Below are 22529 nucleotides of genomic sequence, written 5' to 3'. Positions count from 1 at the left end.
GGTGGAGGACTCACGGGGTGGCCTTCCTCATCCACGTGTCTCTGTAGGTGGGATTCCCTCAAGAGTTGGGGGGAGGACATGGAGTTGCAGTGATAGCACGGCAGCTATCTTCAGAATTTCTAGAGTCTGAGGATGAGGGAGGACCTCCCAATTCATCTGGTCCAAAACCCACACGCCCTCATGGCAAGCCTAACCGTCCCAGGACTGATGGTGTTGCTATCCTACCCAAAGATGTCTGAGGCAAAGGAGGTCGGGTGAGGGGAGAGAATGGGGCAACGGGTGGGAAAATCAATACACAAGACGTCCTAGTCCTGCTGGCTGAAGTCGGTGCTGACCGCGACCCTGGAAACATCACACTTAACGGGGCACCTGTTTTCCGTGCACATCCACTAGGTACTGCGGGATGGGGAAGTTTTAGGAAAAAAACTCAACTCTCACATAATTTGCTGTGTTCAGAAATCTGAAACGATGTCCCAAATTTATGTGAAAACTTCACGGCCTTTTACATCTTTGGGGGACTTTCTCATCAAAGAATGCTGGATAATAATAGTGTATTAAAACGGAACACCCCAGTTTTTGGTACTCAAACGAATTCTAACAGAGACACAATGCTGCTCAGTGTTTTGTAACATCTGGGTGATGCCCAGCATGCAGGTCAGGTCGCCTGCCTAGTTTCAGAGGAATTTCCATATCACACCCCAACTCACTTGGGCCAACATGGTTGTCACTTTTGGGATTCTGACTGGCATCAAGGAAATCTTCCTTTTAGTGGAGTATTACTCTGACCAAAAAACGGTGACTTAAAAGCTTTCAGAACCAATTTATCAGTTTGTTTTCCCAGGGAAACTGAAAAATTTCTACCTAGGAAGAAGTTGCACCTTGTTCCAAGACAAAAGTGTATAATTTCAAGGTCAAGTCCACGAAGACATGGAAACTACTTTTTTGAGCAGGTACTGGGGGAGAAGGGAGTTATGTTGATTTTTTTTTTTTTTAAGGAGCCCACGTCTTCCTAAAACCAGTGCCTTGATCCATTCACTTGATCCAACAGCGGATCTGAGAATGAGAACGCCCAACGTGCCCTTTCCAGCCACGGCAGCCTGAACATCAACTGAAAAATGCTCTATTCACACAGGGTAGATTTCGACACAAAAGAAGCCAAGACGTATCAATTCATGGGAACATCTTAAATAACAATTTATCATCCCGACTGATTTTATTTTACTTGAGAGAAAACGTGGAATAACAAATTAGAAAATAAATCTTATTTATTACCAGCCTCGGTACCACTGACATTTTGTGCCAGATACTTCTTTGTCGTGGGACTGTCCTGCGCAGGGTTGGATGTCTAGCACATCCCTGACCTCTACGCACTAGATGTGAGGGCTACCTCCCCTCAGTTGTGACAACCAAAACTGTCCCCAGACATTGCCAGATGTCCCCTGGGGAGATGAAACTGTCCTCAGTGGAAAACCACTGTATTAAATTAGGACCGAGTTCTAGCTGTTTTTTTTTTTTTTAAGCAAAGACAGTTATCTGGAAATAAATCAGCTTCCCTGGAAATAGGCTAATGTGTGGTCCCTGCCGCAAAATTAGCATTCTAGAACTGACGATGGGGTGACACTGCCTTTCCTTTTCTGAACATGGGGTCAGAAAACCAAGAGCAGGGGATCCTTTACCTGCTCATTGCTTGTGCACCCTCAGCGGTCAGATTTCTAACTGTCTTAGTAAAGGTGACATGGAAACATGAGACCACAGTTCTTGATCATTCCAGGAACTAATTAACTGCAATGTTTGAGAAGAGGCACATTTTTTGAAGTCCTGGAGACCATTCCATCTCATACAAACACATCCTCCAAAAACATCACAACATTAGCATATGAAGGCAGATTTGCATGTCATGTCAACAGGTCACACCCCAGTTGGGTTCCTCTTTTGTTGCACCTTCCCTAGATGTGCCCTGGAAATCATCCAGGAGGACCAAGAGGCCCTCCAGGGCCTGATGGTCCAACGCTTTTATGCAAACCTTGGCCTTGGCCCAGGGCCAAGAATGTTGCTTCGTCCAAGATGTCCCCAGTCAAAGTGCCCGTGGTCAGTCCAAGCAGGCATCTTTCTTTCCTGGTGAGTTGAGTACCGACCACTGCGAGTACTGACCACAGGACTGATCACAGCCAAGAGGATGTGAGGGCCACTGCCCTCCCCCGGCAAAGGGAGCTGTCTACCTTTACAAACCATTTAACAGAAGGCAGAGGAAATGAGTCACTTGGCAAAGAGTCCCTCTGTGCAATGCCTTGTTCCAGAAAGGCCTCCAGCCCCTGTGGGGCCCTGGCTTCCGGAAGCAAGCACAGGATGAGAGAGAAGCTGTAACGTGTCACTTCGAATGGGCACAGAGTGAGGGGCTCTGCTGTGCAGCCTCTGTACAGGTACAGCCTTTATGAGACACCCAGGCGCTGACTGGCCCAATCCCTGCCTACCCTTGTTTACTTCTAAGCAGACCCCATTAAGCCGTGGGCACTTGGCTTGATTACTCTCCAGATCAAAGTTAAATTAAATTACCCAAATGAGCTTCTTTTCAGAGAGAGAGATGCACAGGCTGACTCACCTTCCAGAAGCTATCCACTTTGCCATACACCAGGGACTGGTTCTGCCTTTTGATTTCGTTAATGTGGTGGATGTCGCTGGAGTTCAGGTGCTGCTCAACCACGAATCCCAGGAAGCTGTTGTCTGGGGTATGAGCTGATGTGGAGAGGAAGGGACAGGGTGGTTAGGATTGAATCAGCCAGGAGAAACAACAGTAATTACAAATTTAACACAAGCCATCTTGCACATAATTAAATGTTTTCATTTTAATGCTCTTTCTTAACTGGGGAGGGCAAGGGAGTGCCAGCTCCCACCCGGCCCCAGCAGAAACCTTCATAGGAGAAGAATCCTCCCCAGGATGGATTAACCCAAAGCCAACCCTGAACCAAATCCTGCTGTTTCCAGTGGAGAGTACCTCTGTTTAAAAGCCATTCAGCTGGGCCCTCCCTTCCTTCCGGCATCTTCAGTGCAAAGCTACTATCTCCTGACAAAAATGTCCTCACTAGGTTTTACCAGCTGGTGGCCCGAAATCCACAGGGAGCAGGGCTGCATCAGTAGTTCTCCACTGGGCCCCACACGGTCTCATCTGACTCGAGCCGTGTTCCCCATCCAGGTGGGTCAAAGTGGATTTGGGGGCAAAACCAAGTAATATCACCCCAACCCTGCACCTTCTCTAAGAATCACTCACTCGTGGAAGATGTGATTCTGGGGCCATACTGAATGGATGGATGAGACTAAGACAGGAGAAAAGATGAAGTTCACTGGGACGTGAACCACCCCACAAAAGCCAACCACCACAAAGAATCATGTCTGGTCTCCAGGAGAGACTATTCCGGAAGAGAAAAGGCACTCTCTGGACCACTCATCATCTGAGTTCCAAAACGTCTCTAACACTTTGACCAAGGGAGAAAGCAACCCCACACCCTCCTCAAACTTTTGTCTCCTTTGTCTACAGTCTTACAAAGTAATGTCATCAGAAGGCAGCCGTCAGAAAACAAGGCTCTCTTGGTGAGCCAGAGACCCCCCCTCCCATACAGTCACCAGTCCAGAGAAATCTGCTTCGCAGGAGATGGCCCTGCAGAGGCCCACAATATGATGTGAAGCAACTGCTGGGTTTGACACTGACCTGAATAGAACAGTTAAAAATAACTTCAATGGAGAACTACTCGATATTCAGTAAAATCCGTACATCGTTGCTCCCACACTACTCATTCACAGGTGGGGCATGGACAAACGGACAAAGGTGGTTCCTTTGTCTTGCTTCTGTGTCCTCAGCCCTCAGGAGCCTCTCCCAGGCGGGAAGTGGGCAGAGCAGCCTTTAAGATGCTCTAGGGAATCTCAAGGTCCCGGCCCCTTCATGCACCCACAGGAAGATGAACGGGAGAGGGCAGGGGGCCCTGAACCGAGGACAGGAACGAGCTGCATAAATACTCCTCATCACCATCCGGTCTCCCAGGCCGCAGCCTAATGGAGGTGGCAGAACGAGGAGATAACAGCGTTGTGACTGGGGAGTTGTGTGCAGTCTGGCCAATATGGTACTTCATTTCTGCGTTTTTGAACAAGTGCCCAGAGGCAATGGCCATGGCTGTAGTTGGCTGGGAAGCAAATTACTGAATACATTCCACTGCCAACAAGAGGCAATGGTTGCTTTTTTTCCCTTTGTGAGGAGCTGGCAGGAGGGGATTGGAAAAAGCATCGGGGAGGGGAAGAGAACCTGCCTGCATCTGAAATGTTGAGAAGGCTGCTTAAAGTATCCCTTTGTATGAGACTTTGGGTTAATCGCAAAAATTCTGAAATAGAATCTGACACTTTAAACTTTGAGATCGTGGTTTTTTTATTTTCAGAAAACTTACGCGGTGATGAAAGCTCCACGCTTTGGATATTTGTTCCCGCAGTTCGGTTATCTAGTCTCTAGGTGGGCCCTTCTTAAAGAATGAAATAATCTAGCATCTACAGCATCTTAACAGGTTGGAAAAATAAAGTGATCGTCAAAACCCAAAAAGAAAAGAACTCATATGTTTATATTTTTGTATAAAAGGTTCCCCATGGCTTGAACAGTGAAAGAGAGGGGAAGTAAATAATTTACTCAAAAAACTTGTGCGGAATGCTGCGCATTTATCATTTTATGACTATAATTTGGTACTAAATCGACTTGGACACTGTATGAAGAATGAATTACACATACAAGCTCTCCTGTAAGTTTTCATCCACACACCTTCTTTCAACTCCTCTCTCCAATCTGCAGGTCTTAACTTGGGGACCGACGACTGGCAGGTGCAGTTTAAGAAGCTCAGGTGAGACTTCAGAAGAAGTCTGCCACGTTTCACCAGCACCGGGCAGACCCTCCATGTCCCCTCCCAGGCCACCATGAACCTGTCACAGGACACTGAGTATCTGCAACACGGAAGGATGCTCAGCTGAGACTGGCCAGACAGGTGATTCAGATGTGTGATGCCTCCAAGGAGCCGACCAGCAGCTGGGTGCCTGGTTGGTGACATCCCCACCCAGAGCTCTGGTCTCAGCACAAGCATTCCTAAAGTTGCTTAAAATAAAGCAAAAGCCACACACATCAGCTGATGTGGAGATCGACCCTCAGGCCAGGCTCTGTCTTTCAGCTGGCCTTCAGATGGGCACCCAGACTTCAGCTGGTTTCAAAGAGAAGGTATTTACTTTTCAAGGCCAATCAAAGAAATCCCATCAGCAATGAGACACAGGAAATCTGGTACTTTTGGAAATCACTCCATCCCAGGAGGTAAAAAATATGATTCCAAAGGAAAAAAAAAAAGGTGATACTTGTGTTCTGTGTGCTGAGTGCTTTATAGCAGCCACTTCATTACACCTTCATGACACCACAGAACATGTTTGTACAGATAAGAACACAGAGCAAATTACTTAAACTACTCAAGTTTACATGCCAGGAAATGGCAAATGTGGGGATTCAGAGTCAGACCAGCTGTTTCCAGAGCCCAAGCTCCTTAAAGCATTCTAATATGCAGCTTCAGAGTCCAAATATTTTACTTTCTGGACTCTGAGAATCGTAGCGGTAAATCTGCTTCAGAGGAAAATAATGTTATAAGGTAGACCAAAATACACAAGAAAGTCCTATATAATATATATAAATATAACTATTATATGATATTTAATACATTGTATTATATTATTATATAAAATATCATACATTTAATAATATATAATAGTATATAATTACATAATATACATATATCTATAATATATGGAGTATTTTCTTAGTTTCTAGAGCAACTTATATGTATGTGGGACAAAGTTGATATTTTTACGTGCTATAAACTGGAAGGATTTGCTAAACAATGATGACCTTTAAAGAATTTAGGACATTTTTTTCTTATTAAGAAAATCATTCTTTTATGCACAAGACAAGCACCCATTTACAAATGATTACGAATCAGTTTGATGAGCTTCCTGAGCAGATTACTGTGATGACTTCTTTGAAGAATTACTATTAGTTTAGCTGGAATCTTTAATTCAATGACAAACATTTTTAGAGCACTCTTTCTACAGACCAGGCTTAGAAGCTAGGGACTGAGGAATTACAACACAAGGATGAGTTTCTGCCCTCCCTTGGTAAGTGAGGTATAGACCATCTTTACTAAGCAGTAATCATGTTCTCTTCTGGAACACAACTCAAAATTTTTATCATGTCAAATTGACCCTTCTTTCAACTGCATAAATCTCTTAAGTCTGACTTTTTTTTCAACCACTCAGTTCTAAACATCTCAGACTCGTACAAAATTCATTCTTACAGGTTGTCTGCCAGCCTTTAACCACAGCCAGCCCTGCAGTGTTGGGTACCCCCATGCCACTGGGTGACCACGGGCATAGCCAGCCCTGGGTTCCCTCCCCCACCTCACAGCCAAACAATCACTGAGACCCGGGGATGTCAGCTTCTCAAAAATCCATCAACTCCCTCTCCTCTTCACCCTTCCTAGTTCTGACTTCATCAAGTCTTGTGAAAACTTCAATACATTAAGTTTTTCTTTTCTTTAAATAGAAACGGTTTTACCCTTTTCCCTGGTTATAACAGAAATTCTCAGTGTATAATTTTTTCAGACAGTACAGAAAGATACAGGGAAAGAAAGATGTTACCATCAACTTATCACCTAGAAATAACCATGATTAAGCTCCTTTTTTTTCTAGATTTATGGATCTTTTTTTTTTTATCCTCAAACCAAAATTGGATCCTCCTGTACCTATTCTTTTGTGAATTTCTTCTTTCACTTACACAATGTGCTACCGGTATCTCTCTGGGTTAGTAACCACAGCCCATCACTGCTTGTTAAAGCAGCACAATACTGCAGTGCCTCAACTCCCCCCATCAGATGGGATGCCCATGTCTCTGGTCGGCCAGCATCGCTTTGTTGCACTAACTGCCCTTCCCACAGCGACCAGGCAATTCTGTTCCATTCAGGTGGCTTGAACTGGTGCCAGTCCTGACCCCGTCTCCCCCACTTCCCATGCCTCCAGGGATGGGCACATCACCCAGAAGACTCTGTCTGACCAAGGCTCAGCTGACAGACGGGTTTATGATCCAAGTTCTGCCAATCACAGTAGCTCCGTGACTAGTTGGAGCTACTTTTGGAGTCACCATCCTTCTGCTACAGTTACTAAGTTGGCAGGGCAGAAGTCTAGTGCTGCAAATGTCATCTGCGTGCCCACGTGAGGACAGCCTGCTGGAGAATGACGCCAATCCAGAAACGTGCAAAGCTGAGATATGGCGAGAGTAAAGATATCCTCTGAGCCCTGAGTCCAGATCTGCCTGAAGCCGTTTTCAACAATTCCCAGTGACAAGAGCCAACAAATGACCAAAGAACAAGCCAATTTGACAGAAATCCCATCTATTACAACCTACTGCAAAACACTGAGGATGTTTCCAATTCTTGACTATCTAAATCAACGAATATTATGTATCACTGCATCCTTGTCAACTCTGCAGTGGATTTCCAAGTAGTCTCCACACCTCTAGCCCTGCCCCTTCCTCCCTACCCTCTAACTCCGATCCGTCCTCTGTGTTAACTGACAAGGTGTTGTCTGAGACAAGTATGTGACTAGGGGACTTCCCTGCCGAAAAGCTGCACTTGCTTCAGGGTGAAGCAGGGTGAGTGGACCTATCACTCCAGGTCACCCTTCCCCTGATACCTCTATTCCATGACGACCTATTTGGGGTTTTGAATGCCGCGTTTTCCCATCTTATCTCATGCTGGTGTATGTCTGGCATGTCTATCACTTCCTCTCCCTTTCAGTCTCAGCTCTATTACTTCCCAGCTGAAGGGTCCCCTAACTCCCTGAGCCCGAAATAAGAAACCTTCCTCTGCTCTCGTAGACCATGAAGAGCCAGAGCCCATGCTGCACATCATGCTCTCCCTGGGTGACTACTTGCTCCTTGAGGACTGAGCCATGCTTTGTGCATCTCTGACTCCTCAGAGCCCAGAGCACAGTAGGAACTGAGAAAATATTTTTTTTAATGCAGACTTGATTAAGTCAATGATGAATGCTTAATTGACGAGTGTGACTGACTTTGTAGGTACTGGGTGGCAGAGGCCATGTCCAAACTGCTTCTGGCATCAAATTCTTTGCACACAAGCCCCCAAATCAAAGCCCATCCTTCGCGGGGGTCACCTTTAGCTAAGGTGTCTCACTACGCCATCCTAGAACCTGGCTCAGGCCTGGTATATTACACATATTCAATAAATATTTATTAAATAGATGAGTGAACATATGTTTTTATCGAGGTCACAAAGTAGATGTTGGGAATAAGGGACACCAACCAGGGATACAGGCTTTTAAAATTCTAAGATACAGGTCTCTAAATATCATCATTCATTCAACATTCAGCACATTTACCGAGCACTTATTATCAGCTAGGCAACAGCTAAGGAATTAAGGATCTACCAGTGAACACGACAAGCAGAGATAAACATTGAGATTATACTCAGCCATGAAGAAAGATAGTAAGTAACTAAAATAAAATAATTCAGTGTTGTCTATTAAAAAAGATAGGTAAACACAGCTGGTGTGGTGACCAATACCGAACCCCAGTTAACGATGTCATGCTGAGACACCCAAGGGCTGAGTGTTCTTTTATGCATAAAAGAAAACTTGGATTGATGGTTGGAGAGAAGACAGACAAATGGACTGAGAGTCATAAAACACATGAAGCAAAGTTAATTGTGGGGCCCAGGCTCTGGCTTTCTACTTTACATTTCCTTCACCCTTTTTTTTTTTTTTTAATATTTGAAACATTTTGTAACAAAGCAGGGAAGAAGATTGGTTGCTGTCACTCATGGCATTCATAAAGCTGATGCTGATTCTCACGATGACGAAACCGACAAGATGGTGAAAAGGCTCTACTGAAAAATAGTTACATCACATGAGAAGTAATCTGATTTTAAAAATTGTACATAGTGATGTTATGCTTCAAATTTCATCAAAGTTGGGTTTTTCCCCCCTAAATGGTGGTGATGCTAGGATCTCTGAGAGACAAGAGGCTGGGGAAACTATTATGTACAGTTGAGTTGGAAAGATGAGCGTCTTCACTGCTGACAGAAGGCACACCAGAGTACATTTTTCAAGTGTCAAAAAGCAATTAGGAGGGAATGGACTCCTTAGAAAGAACATCACTCCTGAAGGCTGAGACACAGTCTGAAGGAAATGCAAGCGGATCTTGTGACTTGCTGGTCTGCACAGAAGTCAAAGGCAAGAGGCCTCCTGATCCAAGTGAAAGGCCAGAAAGGCAGTTTGAATCACAAATAGCGCCTTTGCTGGGCAGGCCCTAAGAATAAAGTCGTACATGGAAGCAGGAGATCCCTAGCTGAAGCCTACACGTTTATCATTTGCATGAAAGGGAACTGGCTCATTTCTAAAATTCCTGTTTTGTCAGGCCAAATTTCTGGTCTACAAACCACTATTTCAATCTGATCATGCAGATCAACATGGCAGCAAACTCCATGTCCTTGGAGAAATTCAGAGTTAGAATGTCAGTGGCAACAATTGCTATGAAATGAGCAACTCTTGAAAACCCCACCCTGTGAATAAACTCCGTGGGAAGACAAGGGAGAGCAACACAAAGGCACTGGCCTCAAGAAGCTTCTGGAATGTTAGATTCGTACACTTCTTACTCTTTCCTACACTGTTGCATGGACTGAAAACAGGCATTCTTTAGGGTGTTAGAGTCTCAGCAACGAACAAAGAAGACAAAACCCGTATGAATATTATCCTCAGATTCCAGGGGAGAAAAAAAGGAAAATAAACGAAAGAGAGTGAAGCATAAATGCTGTGTAGTCATACAGTTACAGAGAAAAGAAAGCAGGGGAGTGGTGTAAGAAACTGGGGGGAAAAGGAGGTACATTTAAAAAGGGGCTGGAGGTCAGGGTTAGTCTCAGTGAAGTAATATATGAGTTAAAAACCTGAAGGAGGGGATATGGGAATCTACAGGAAGAATGTTCTGGAAGACAGAACAACCAATGCAAAGGTCCTAGGGTAGGAGTGTGCCTGGCTCATCCAAAAAACAGTAAGAGGCTAGAGATTAGTGAGCAAGAAGACATGTAGTGAGAGATAAGGCCAGGAAGGTGGCAGGGCCAGACCACACAGGGGCTTGAGGCTACTGGATAACTCACCTTTCTCTAAAGCAAGAGGCAGCGTCATTGTGAGCACAGGAGTGTCATGATGTGACTTATATTTTCATTTTGTAGTTGGGTCTATTTGTTCTTTATTCATTAATTCAACAAATATTTATCACCGGTGATGTTATGACTCCAGGTACTGAGGACTCACAGCACTCACGCCCATAGAGACCATGAAGTGGGATTCCAGCTGGGACACCGGGGCTGGGAGAACCACAGAGCAGGAGCGCGGTCTCCAGGAGGGAAGGCTTTCCAGAGGACAGGACACCTCCCGGAAGTGAGCAGGGGGTGGTGGGGAAGTGAGGGGTGGGGCTTCCAGACAAAGGAACAGCACATGCAATGGCCCGGGGGTCAGAGACAACCTGGCAGCCTGGGAGACAAAGCCAAGGGGAGGCAGGACAACACCCAAGAGGCTAGCAGGGGCCAGAACAAAAGGAAAGGGGCTGGAGGTGAAAGGATGAGGCTTTAAACTAACACCTCCAGAACCCCCAATGTGTTCTTGCTCGACTCCATTACAGATCCCAAATTTCCACACGTACCAAGTAGCACTGCACATCCCCCAGCCTTGACTATGGCTCCACGTGTGAGCACTCAGAAGGCAAATTCTCAAAAGCACTCAAAAATTACTTGAGTAAAAATAAACCAGTACAAACAGACTCTGCCTAGACAGCAGGAAATATTCTATGGCTGTGATCTGAATAGTGAGGTTGCTAAGTAGAGCATTCAACGTTACGGAAACTTTCCAACGACAGGAGGTAAATGTAAGCCTGAGACGCAGCTTTCCTGAAACCAGGAATGAGGAATCTGGCGATCTCTACTGCTACTCTCAGCCACAGGCCCCAGGGCAAGAGAAGAAAAAAGTCAGTCAGATAAAGATGTCTTACCACTGTTTTTCCAGAAGCTGGGTGAAGTTGTGCAAGAGGAGGTCACGCAGGTAATTAGAACTAACCAAACACCGAGTAACTCAAGGTGCAAGACAGCAACTTCAGGGTTTTAGTTTCCCCTGTAAACGGTAAAGGCAAATGTCCTCTCTATCTGACGTTTCTGTGGAGGCAGATGCCTTCCACTCACTCACTGCGATACGATGCACCTTGTAAGGGACTGAGAGAGAGAGAAAAGCAAATGCCTTCAGGAGTTTAGAAGAAGTTGGATATACACAGCAGACCCTGCGCCGCTAACGGTTAGAGTGCCTAAACGTAGGGTCAAACCAAGTCCCTGACGAGCCCAGAAAAAGCAACAATTAATTGGCAGCAACAAATGGCCAAAGCCGCTCCAAACAAATACAAAGTCCACTCAAGAGACTATAAAACAGCCTGGGAAACAATGGTTTTAGAGGTAGAACCTTGAAACAATTTTTGATATATGAAGTGGGAAAAAAAGCAGACACAGAATTTTAGTACGTATGTTATTACAACTACATAAAAATGTACCCCTGAAAAAGACAATTATGCTCACTTTAGGGTCTGGGGGCCTTTTTCTATAGGGGGAGGCATTCCCTAATTTTGTAATATGGTTATTTATTTATTTTAAAAACATTTGGCTGGAAAGACGGAGGAAGTCATTTAAATAGAGACTTTAAGGAAAAAATAAAATTTTGCTGTCAGGGTGATTTGAAGGAGGCGAAGGTGGTGAGGAATAAGTATACCCGTGGCCTACGTACACATTATACATCGATTATGTAAGAATTACGATCAGACCATCTGTTAAGCACTAGAACTCGGCGGCACCTTCAGAGACCAGCAGGCTCTGGTCAGGGCAGGGGAGGGATGCGGTGGGGGGAGAGAAGGTGGGGGCCCGAGAGCCAAGGGCCTTCAATACTTTGCTCTGGACTTTGGATCTGACCCCGTGGTCGAAGGGAAGACACCGTGGTCTTTAAGGAGGAATAGCTTGGCCAGGCTGAGTTTTCAAGAGCTGGCTCTGGGGCAGGAGGAGGGCCTCAGCGCCTAGCTCAGAAGCCACACTCAAGTAATGGACAAGAGGTGAAAGCAAGAACCAGAGACCCGTCCTGAGGGAGGAAGAAACTCACTTCTCAGCTCCTTCCTGGAAAAAACCATCACTCAAAGATCTTAGTGTCTTAGTGTCACCTGACCACTCAGTTGGTCCCTACAGAAGCTGCTTAGGAAGGTGCTGGGAATAGTCGACACTGACACATACGAAAATGTCCACCTGCAAACAGAATGCACAAAGAGGGTGGTTCTAGTGAAATTCTGAGATCTGGGGCAAAACAATAAAGAAAAACCATGCTGTTCAACTGGCAGAAACTCCACCAACGTAGAGAGGAAATGAGCTAGAGGAGAAACAGAAGCAGCCTTAAAGTGAGACGTGCACTCTGAATAGTCACGAGCACACGCATTCTGGTCCAGGGCATCACTGTCGTTTCCCTGCTCCTAAAGATGCTTCAGCAACAGTGCATTTTTCTCTTCCCTTATCCTCCTGCTGGACCCTTTCTGACCAGCCTTCCCCCATCCTCTTCCTGCCCTCCACACCTGCCAGAACACTATCCCAGGATAAGACAGCAGGACTTGACAACGACTTGATTCTACAAGTACAACCCTCTATTTCTGCGATCTCCAAACCTTCCATTGTGCATCCCTTCAGGAGAAAACAGTCTAAGTACTCCCGCAGTCCATGTGCCTATTACACATCAGTTATGCAGTGATTACTATCAGCCCATGTATTAATAAGCACCACAGGTCAGTTTCATTTTAAAAACTTAACAAGACACAAACGTTTGACATTTGCACCTTACACTCAAAGGAATGGTCTTCCCCTTCAGACCGTTAGAATAGCCACATTTGTCCAAAGGGTGAGGGAATGGAAGACTTTGCAGGAATGAGCAGGTGAGACTGGACCTGGCGCCTTTATCACGTGGGAAGAAAGAGATGCACCCAAGTTCTCTGTGGACAGGCTCTGGGAAGCAGGGTGGGGAATCACTGTTTCCTGCGGCAAATTCTCCAGCCCAGCCACGTCTCAACAGGATGAAGCTCTCAAACTGCTTCATTTCTGTATTTCCTCCATTCAAGACAGCCTCAGCCAGGAGGAAGTTTTCCATCAGCCGCATACTTGATGGATTTCACAGCCACTGATGATCCCCGCCTTGCTTCACTCCACTGTCTCATTAGGAGTTATAAAATGCTGATTTTTCTAATTTTTCATTCCTTTTGCATTTATTAGCTGTGATTTCTCCATAATTAACAATGTTCCCTCATCAACTATTTGATTATCTTCAGATACAGTTTATTCTAGAAAGGCAGGAGCAGAGCTGGATTCTTCCCCTTTACTTCTCAGAGTAAAGGCACGATGTCCTAGCAACTTGCAAAGGTGATCAATTGATTTTTGTGGGTTCTTCTTGCTCGGAGTATCATTCTGGACTCATGGATTATTTTCCATTGGTTTGAATAACAACTGTGGTCATTATTCTTTTTGTTGCTCAAACTGCCCCATCTTTGGCTCCTGTGTCTTTCTGACTCCCCTCCAGGGCTCTTCCTTAGCTTCCTTGCTTTCTGGTAGGACAAGATGTCCCGTCTTCAACATTTCCTGCCCTAGACCTGGAATCACCTGTTTATTCTAGGAGGAGATTCCTTTAGTGGGAAAGGTGTTTAGGGAATCTCAATCTAAGTGTTAAGAATATTCATTGCTACTGGGTTGTCTTTACTTTTGATTTTTTTCAAAGTGCAGAGTTAGGATAAATTTCTTTTTTAAAAAGAAACTATAAGTTTATATTAATACTTCCTTTTCAAGCTGAATATTAAAATCTTTTAAAAAATTCTTTAAATACTCCCCCCTTCTTGTGTATTACAAATTTGGTTCCTACAGTATACCTGCCATAGTTTCAAATAACAACCTAAATATTCCTTACTACAGTCCATAGACTGTGCTTTAAAGTCACTTGAAATAATTATTTTACCTGAATGAGAGATTAGCACCAGCCTGATTTATCACTACATTTGTTTGTTTCATTTTTTTCGATCTCTTTTTCAATCTTCAGCAAATATTTGCTTTTGGATTTTTCTTTTTAAATTATGTAAACCACTTGGATGGTTCGAAAATCAAAATAAAGTCTATTTTCTATCCCTGTCACTGCAACCCCTCCTCCAAATGGTAATCATTTTTATTAGCCTGCGATTTATTCATTTTTTGTTGGAAAACATGAACACATTCATCTATAGCAACATATACACCACCCCACCCCCTTCTTATACAGAAGCAAATGACTCCACATACCACCCTGGACTTGGGTTTCTATCACTTAATGTATCCTAGACAACTCCCTCCAGACAGTGGAGTCTTCCCTCAGCCCTTTGCACAGTTACACCAATTGTTACACCAATTCAGTTACATTAATGGACCACATTAGTCACTCAGTCCCCTGTTAGGAACCTCTGGATCATCTCCGGCCTTTTCCTGGTACAAACAGAACTACAATAAACGGCCCTGTGCACATGCCACGTCTGATTTTTGCTCACTTATCTTTGGGACAGATTCCTAGAGACCATATGCTCAGTCAAGGGACAGAGGCATAGGTAGCGGTGCGAGCTGGCGACATACGCCCTCCCACAGGGGCAGGGCCAGGCGGTATTCTCACCGTGTCCCTGGGTCTCACCCAGGGAACAGCAGAGCTAGCCAGCTTTCAGACTTTCACTCTTTGGATAGGTGGGCCATGGCACCTCGGGTTTTAAAACGCATTTCTCTTACCGTGAGTGAAGTTAATGTGCTTTCACTCATTCGGGGCAATACATTTCTTTCTCCTCTGCTCTGCTTCTGCACATTTTCCTATTGGATTGTGGGACTTTTTCTACTCATGTTTTAGAAGCTCTTGATACACTGTGATACTAATCCTCCGCAACAGAATTTGCTATGGTGTTAGTTTTTGATGATGTCATTTTTGGCCATACAGATTCTTATTTTCTTTTTCTGAAAAAAAGCAGTCAAATATATCCGTTCTCTCACCCCCTCCCTCCCCACTCCCCAATTCCTGATGAATTCTGACTCATTTAAGAAACTATCTCCTTCCCAGGTTAACAAGAAGTAACCTATTTTTCCATCTTTAGTTAACATTTAAGCAGTGAATTGATTTCAGTTCAATCAACCAACACTGCTGAAATCCTCCATTTGTGGAGAATAAAATAGGCTTTTTTGAGACTTTGAATTCTGACATTCTAAAAGAATTTCTTTCTGGAAGAGCCTCCTATTTCTAGTCCTTGGATACAGGGAAACACCATCCCATGGAGGGACACGTATACCACGTCATTCCAGCAGTTCTGGCCCTTTTGGAGACAGCCAATATTTCATTTCACGTAATGTTAACACCCAAGTCACCTCTTGGGTTACTTTGTGTCATGCCATCCCAGCCCTTCAAAGTGACACAGCAGTGTCGATTCAAAGGTAACTCCAGCCGTGCCTCGCCAAGCGACTGGCCACCTGCCCACCACCACGCCACGCGTCATCCCCCAAGCTGTGCCCAGGACAGGCTCCAACAGCAGACGACAGAGACAGAACTCCGGGAACAGTAACAATGTTTACAACGCACACTCTCATGAACCTCTCTGTGCCACAACAAAGACTTCAACGTGAGCAGGTTTTAAAAATCACTCCTCTCTCTGCCATAACCCTCCTTAATTCTCCCTTCTCACACTTCACACTCAAGGACTAGTCCCACGTGTTTGTTGCTGGATTCAGTGAACCTGAGAAAAGGTTACCTTCAGGGGGATGTGACAGAGAGGGGCCACCATGCAGGGAAAAGGCAGGGCAGGAGGGCCTGGGGTCTTAACTCAGCAAACAGATTCACATCTCAGATACCAGTTCTAGGATGGAAATCTCTGAATTCAACTGATCCCGTTAATATAAGAAAACTGAAGTCCACACTCTGAGCATCCAAATAAACTGCTTAACTCATGGGACTTTCATTCCCAGAACAGGAATTCACCTCATCAAGGGGAATCACCAAGGTCTATGCACGTAAACAATAAATTCATTTTTGGCACGAATGCTATCACATTTGGTACCTGGCTTCACAGCCCTCAGCTAATCACAAATGAACTGAAGCTACAGGCAGGTTAACGGATGGCAGCGGCAAGAAACGGCGAAGGCGGGAAAGGAACTTTACACAAACAGAAAAATGTTGAGAGGCTACAGTTGGGGCCAGTGAATTCATCTTTTGGTATGTCCACTACAACATTCTGCGAAATAACCACCGCTATCGGAAAACGGTACCACGTGAGCAAGAGAAGGGGCGACTGCATTCTGGGCCCAGGGTTTAAGACGTCAGTAAGGTATGAAATAGAGTTTTCAGCCATTCCATTCTGAAGAGGCTAAATCTTTTCCCTGATACGTTTGATGCTTAAATAATGAAGGCTTAATTACTTGGAAAAAGGATGGGAGCCAAAGACCTCATTCCTCATCAATCATCAGGTGGACCCCAAACAGTATCTGTGGGGCTTTCCTACCTGCACTTTATTTCTTGCATTTGTGTTTCTTTTCTTGATTATAAGCTATATTAAATAGAAGAGATTTTGAAGGGAGAAGCCCTTTGTTTCCCTTGCTTTGTTTAATAAACAGTATATTCTGTGGGGAAAAAAAAAATCAAAGTTGACCCAAAGTCCTTTCCTAAATGGCTTCCAGTGAGACTTCATAGTGAAACATTTTTCTGCAGAACATTTTTAAGGCTTTTCACAAAATGCTCACATCGCCTTTCAATATCAATTAAAAAAATTCAGTTATTCCCAAGAAAATGGTTCCACAGCACACATTTCTATAGCAGAAAGCCGTGGGATTAGCAACCCAACAAATACACGGCCGCCTCATTTCTTTCCCCGTTCATCTCTGGTGGTGTTCTGGTAAGGAGAGGTGAGACCCAAATACTCACGGAACATGGTGTAAAACTGCTGTGGGTTCAGATTCCACTTGCCCCAGGGGGTCTTGTGGCCTTTCGACTGGGCATAATTAGCGTGGTTGAACTCTGGCTCTGTGCCGAATGAGTCCAGGACCCGGAGCATGCACCTGAAAGAAAAGATGCCGTGGTTAACACTACAACCTTGGCCTCAAAGTTGAAAAACCGAAAGCTCTACCTCTGTCCTCAGGGACTACCAAAGATGGACACTTGAAATCAGAAATGCCACTGGGCAGGAATTGAGAGGTCTCACAGTAGCTTGTCTTCCAAACATCTCCACATGTGACTTTCGAGCCAGAGCCATCACACACCCCATACAATCTGCTTCAGATGTGTTGACTCATCACAGAATATGCTCAAATACCAGCTAAATAAAAAGTTCCCGAAAGCTGCAGACTGCCGTGACCACTGCTGTACTCCTAGCCTGGGCCGAACATGCAGTGTGGTGCCTGATGAACAGCTGCTGAAGAAGTAAAGAACTACCATTTTTAGAGGTTGCTGTGTCTGAACGTTTATATCCCCCTAGAATTCCTGTGTTGAAATCCTAACCCCTAAAGGTGGTGGTATCAGCAGATGGGGCCTTTGCAAAGTAGTTAGATCATGAGGATGGAATCCCCATAAATGGGATTAGGGCTCTTACAAATGAGATCCCACAGAACCCCCAGCCCCTTCCACCATATGAAGATACAGTGGGAAGTCTGCAACCTCCCCGGCCATGCTGGCACCCTGATCTCAGACATCCAGTCTCCCAAAATATGAGTAATCAGTTTCTGCTATCTACAAGCCACCCAGGCGGCAGCGTTGTGGTCTGGCAGCCTGAGCAGATGGAGGTTTTATTCTGCTTAGAGCACGTGGCATGCCTTATCTCTTTCAACAACTATTCAACATTTTCATCAATTGACTAGAGTACGTGATTCTAGGTAAAGCTTAGAATCTCACTCAATAGGCAGTGGTAATTTTCTATTCATTTGATAGTACCAGGACATCATTGCTTTCTCCTAGAACTTGAAGAAGTGAAACTGAACATGTTTCGTTTGGCTATTCCACCAAAGCCTTAAAACACCATCAGACAAATGTGGTCACCATACTGCCTACTTTTGCATGGTCTTCGAGCTAAGAATGATCTTTACATTTTTAATGGTTAGAAAAAGATATTTTGTGATGTTAAAATTATATGGAATTCAATTTTCAGCATTCAAAAAATACAGTTTTATTTGAACTAGCCAAACCCAGTTGTTCCTGTATATCTTTGGCCACCCTCACACAATACAGGGTTCAGTAGATGTAACAGAGACCACATAACCAAGCAAAGCCTAAAATACTTACTATCTGGCCCTTTATAGAAGAAGCCTTCTAACCGCTGCTTTGGAGTACATAAAGAATGACCAGTCGGAAAAAGGAATCAATACTAAAACAGAATCTATTGATTTTGGTTACATTTACTTCACCACTGACTCTCAAAACATTGATGTAAATTTAGCACATGACTGGCCAATAAAAACAGCACTATTTTGTTATGTGTCACTAATAATTCTGATCAGCTCTTGTTGGACTGATATGCAAAAAGTAAATAAAGATTAAAGCTCATATTTTAGAATCAGATGATGGCAATGGCTTTTAAGCATCTGATTCAGTTTCTTTCTTCCTTATCCCACTACGAGGAAGTCATTCTTCCAATTAGATTACAGCAACATGATTCAGACAAAAAAGAATGCTAACACCAGGTTGGATTTTCCAGGGAGAGCAACAGCAAATCACCATTTTAGCATAATAATATTCACGTCAGAGATGGCACTGTTTGTCTAGACAAGGAAGGAAAGAGAGAGGGAGGGCAAGGGGGAAGGAGGGTGGGGCCCGACCACAAAGTGAAATACAAGCTGACCACAGAAACAGGGTCCTCTTGGATTCCTGTGCAGCTCTCAAGGAACATGCAGTCATCAATCATAGTGGCGATTTGCACAGCATCACCAAGAACATGTCATCAGCCTGGCAGCCAAGAGGTGGACTGAAATGAGAGTCCACAGTCCAGGAGAAAGCAAGCTAGGGGCCCAAGGAACTATTCCTGCTCACTGAATAGCTCAGAGCATTCTTTTCGTCTTCTCAGGAAAACATTCCCATCTCTTAACATAGTTTGGCATTTATTTATTTATTAAACATTTTTTATTGATTTATAATCATCTTACAATGTTGTGTCAAATTCTAGTGTTCAGCAAAATTTTTCAGTCATACATAGACATACACACACTCATTATCACATTTTTTCCTCTGTGATTCCCTGTGCTATACAGTTTAATCTTGTTTATCTGTTCTACAATTTTGAAGTAAGATGCAAAAGGAAGTGGTTGGAGCCCGCGTGTTGTCTTCTGACAAAGATGGTCTTGCTCAAAAAACAGTGGGGATGATGGTAGCCGCTCTGTGGAAGGTCACTGCAGGGGAAGGCAGGGGGAGGAGGTGGGGGGACACACACTGACAGGTGGGGCTGGGGTGGGTTCAGCTCCTGCAAGAGGAGCAGTGCTGGGATTCAAAGGTTGCAGCGCAGAGCAGGGAGAAACAGGCCACCCTTGCCATAGGAACTTTTGTGCCTCCACTGGTGTGCAATCAACTCTCTCTCTACCTTGTGATTTTATTTTGAACTTGCAGTTTTACTGGTATTGTTTTCAAATTGGATGATTAACATAAACCACAATGAGTAAAGATGCCTGGTAGGACCCTAACTTCTGAAATCCTAGCCTTTATACAGGGCCTCGATGGATGCTTTGTGATGTTGGCTTCTTCTCAACAGAAGGCTACAGAATGAATGATCGAATGCTTCCCTTACTTGTAACTCTAGGTGCTTATACTTGAAGCTTTGGTTTGGGAATTGATTGGGTTTTTTTGTTTTTTAAAGCATATCTGGGTTTGTTTTCTAAACCAGAGGCAGGAGACTGATCTCTGTCTGTGACAGGAAAGGCTTAACACTGTAGTTTTCCTTCTTCAGTCACTTTCTGCATCTGCGTGTTTTGGAATTGGGTTTGTGATGTTAATATTTATGCTGTTCCTCTAATGTCTTTTGTGTGTCTGGAGCATCAGGAACAGACGGAAGACTTAAAAGATATTTGCCTGGCCGCCTGAGGCAGCTGGCCTCCTAACAGGGATGGCTGCAGCAACGCCAGATGATTCCTGGAACATTCTCTGCTCGCTAAGCCACACCATTACGAGATGGACGCTTACAATCTCCTTGCCAGGACCTACTTTCTAATTTGGAGTTTGATGTAAAACATGGTAAATCTTGGACTATTTGCATCTCACTCGCCTGGGTGTTCTCAATGCTCAGTAGAGGCCTCACATGAAGCAAAATGGGTGTGCATTTTGCAGTACCTAGCAGGATGTTAGTCACCTGTAGGTATGTCATAAATATTTAATTTCCTGGGTCCCCACATAAATTGCAAAGAGTCCACAAATATTTTTCCAAGATCAACAGGACTCACAGGTTTTCTCCTAAATAAAAAAAAGTGAGATGAAAACTTTACATTTAATGGAATTCATGCCGTCTATCATCACCCAAGATGAACACAAAGAGCACCAACAATTACTAATCTTCAAAAGGGAAAGAAATGAGCAAGAAACTTTCTAGAGGACCTGCTTGGCCTCTGGATGGAATCCTAGCTTCATCACACCACAAAGACAGCAGAGCTGAAGCTCCAACAGACCTCCTGCCAGCTAACATTACTAATGTAGATGATGTATTCAAGAAAGGAGGGATAAAGATTAGAGTCTCCTATAAAATCCCCTCCGAGATGGTGTCTTTTCATCCAGCAAGAATCAAATACCAATCAACAGTGACTATTCGATAGTGGAATCATCCTTTCTGATCGACCTAAACACTACCGCTGTGAATGTGTTTCCATCCAAACCACCTTTCTTATTGATGAGGCTATGTGGGTCTAGGGATGCTCACAACGCCCAGTTCCTTCTGGGTTTTTATCACATGGCTGCTGCTCACAGAACGCCAGAGAACAGCAGCTCTGCCTTTCTTTTCTAATGCTGTTGCTAAAAAGGAAAAAAAAAAGTTTATTTACAAGAAGAAAGATGGCTACTTCCAAGTAATAGATAACATTTGTGGTGGCCTGTGATTCATGAAGACTTCAAGGAAACAAGCCAAAAAAAAAAAAAAAAAAAAAAAACCCAGAAAAACCTGATGCAGAAGGCAGACTGCTATCCTGGCCCAAATCAAGATTTTTTTTATTTTGCTTTTTTATGAAACTAAAGGCACACTTTATATGAAGTATATGAAGTACCACATTTTGCAGATACTGCATTTTTTTTTTTTTGCAAATTGAAGGTTTGTGGCAACTCTGCATTGTCAGATGTTTTGTATTTTTTAGCAATAAAGTGCTTAAAATTTTTTTCTTTCCAGTTTTATGGAAATATAATTGACACACCAAACAGTGTAAGTTTCAGGTGTACAGCACAATAACTTGACTTACATATATCATGATATGAGTACCACAAGTTTTGTGAACAAGTATTATCTCATATAAAAACAAAATAGAAAAAAAATTCCTTATGATAAGAACTTTTGGAACTTAATCTCTTAACTTTCATAAATAACATACAGCTGCATTAATTACATTTATCATGTTGTACATTACATCCCTAGTATTTATAAGTGGAAGTCTGTATCTTTTGACCACGTTCCTCCAATTCCCCCTTTCCAACCTCCTGCCTTTGGTCACTACCAGTCTGATCTCTTTTTCTAAGAGTTTCTTTGTTTTTGAAGTACAATTGACCTCTAACACTATACCAGCTCCTGGTGCACAAGATAGTAATATGATGTCTGTACATTACAAAATGTTCACCACAATAAGTCTAGGTACCGTCTGACTCCATATAAGGATATGAGACTATTATTGACAACATTCCCACTGTGCATTTCATGCCTGTGAAAGTATTTTTTAAGTTAAGGTATGTACATATTTAAATTTTTTTGTTTGTTGTATTTTATTTTTTAGGTTTTTTTGGGGGAAGGTGGGTAATTAGGTTTACTTATTTATTTATTTTTTAATGGAGATTGAACCAGGACCTCGTGCATGCTAAGCACACACACACTACCACTAAGCTACACCCTCCCCGGACATGTTTTTTTAAAACACATAATGCTGTTGCACACGTAATAGACTACAGTATAGTGAATACATAACTTGTATATGCACTGGGAAACCAAAAAGTTTGCGTGACTTGGTTTATTGTGATATTCGTTTTATTGCAGTGGCCTGGAGTCAAAGCCTTAGCATCACAAGGCAATGAAAAGTGCAGTCTCTTCTCAATGAATCCCTGTCCTCTGCCCAGGAGCATTTCACTGCCCAGTGAGAAGATGATTGCTCCTGGAAAGAAAAACATTGCCCCTGCAAAGAAATTCTACAACAGGT

At 43.7% G+C, this 22529-nt stretch overlaps 1 protein-coding gene across 9 annotated transcripts in view; it reads right to left on the bottom strand.

The window, feature by feature from the left end:
* The window catches only part of MGAT5 (alpha-1,6-mannosylglycoprotein 6-beta-N-acetylglucosaminyltransferase), a 330723-nt gene that overhangs the window by 86325 nt on the left and 221869 nt on the right, over positions 1–22529 (bottom strand). For all 9 annotated transcript variants that reach the window (XM_072960887.1, XM_072960885.1, XM_072960886.1 and 6 more), the window contains exons 10-11: positions 17098–17231; positions 2600–2733 (exon numbers count right to left, since the gene is read on the bottom strand). In XM_072960887.1, the coding sequence (XP_072816988.1) occupies positions 2600–2733; positions 17098–17231 (268 nt within the window). The remainder of the gene's footprint in view (positions 1–2599; positions 2734–17097; positions 17232–22529) is intronic.

This window comes from Vicugna pacos, chromosome 5 (genome assembly GCF_048564905.1).
Source record: "Vicugna pacos chromosome 5, VicPac4, whole genome shotgun sequence".
NCBI lineage: Eukaryota > Metazoa > Chordata > Mammalia > Artiodactyla > Camelidae > Vicugna > Vicugna pacos.
This window is presented reverse-complemented; position numbering and strand designations above follow the sequence as displayed.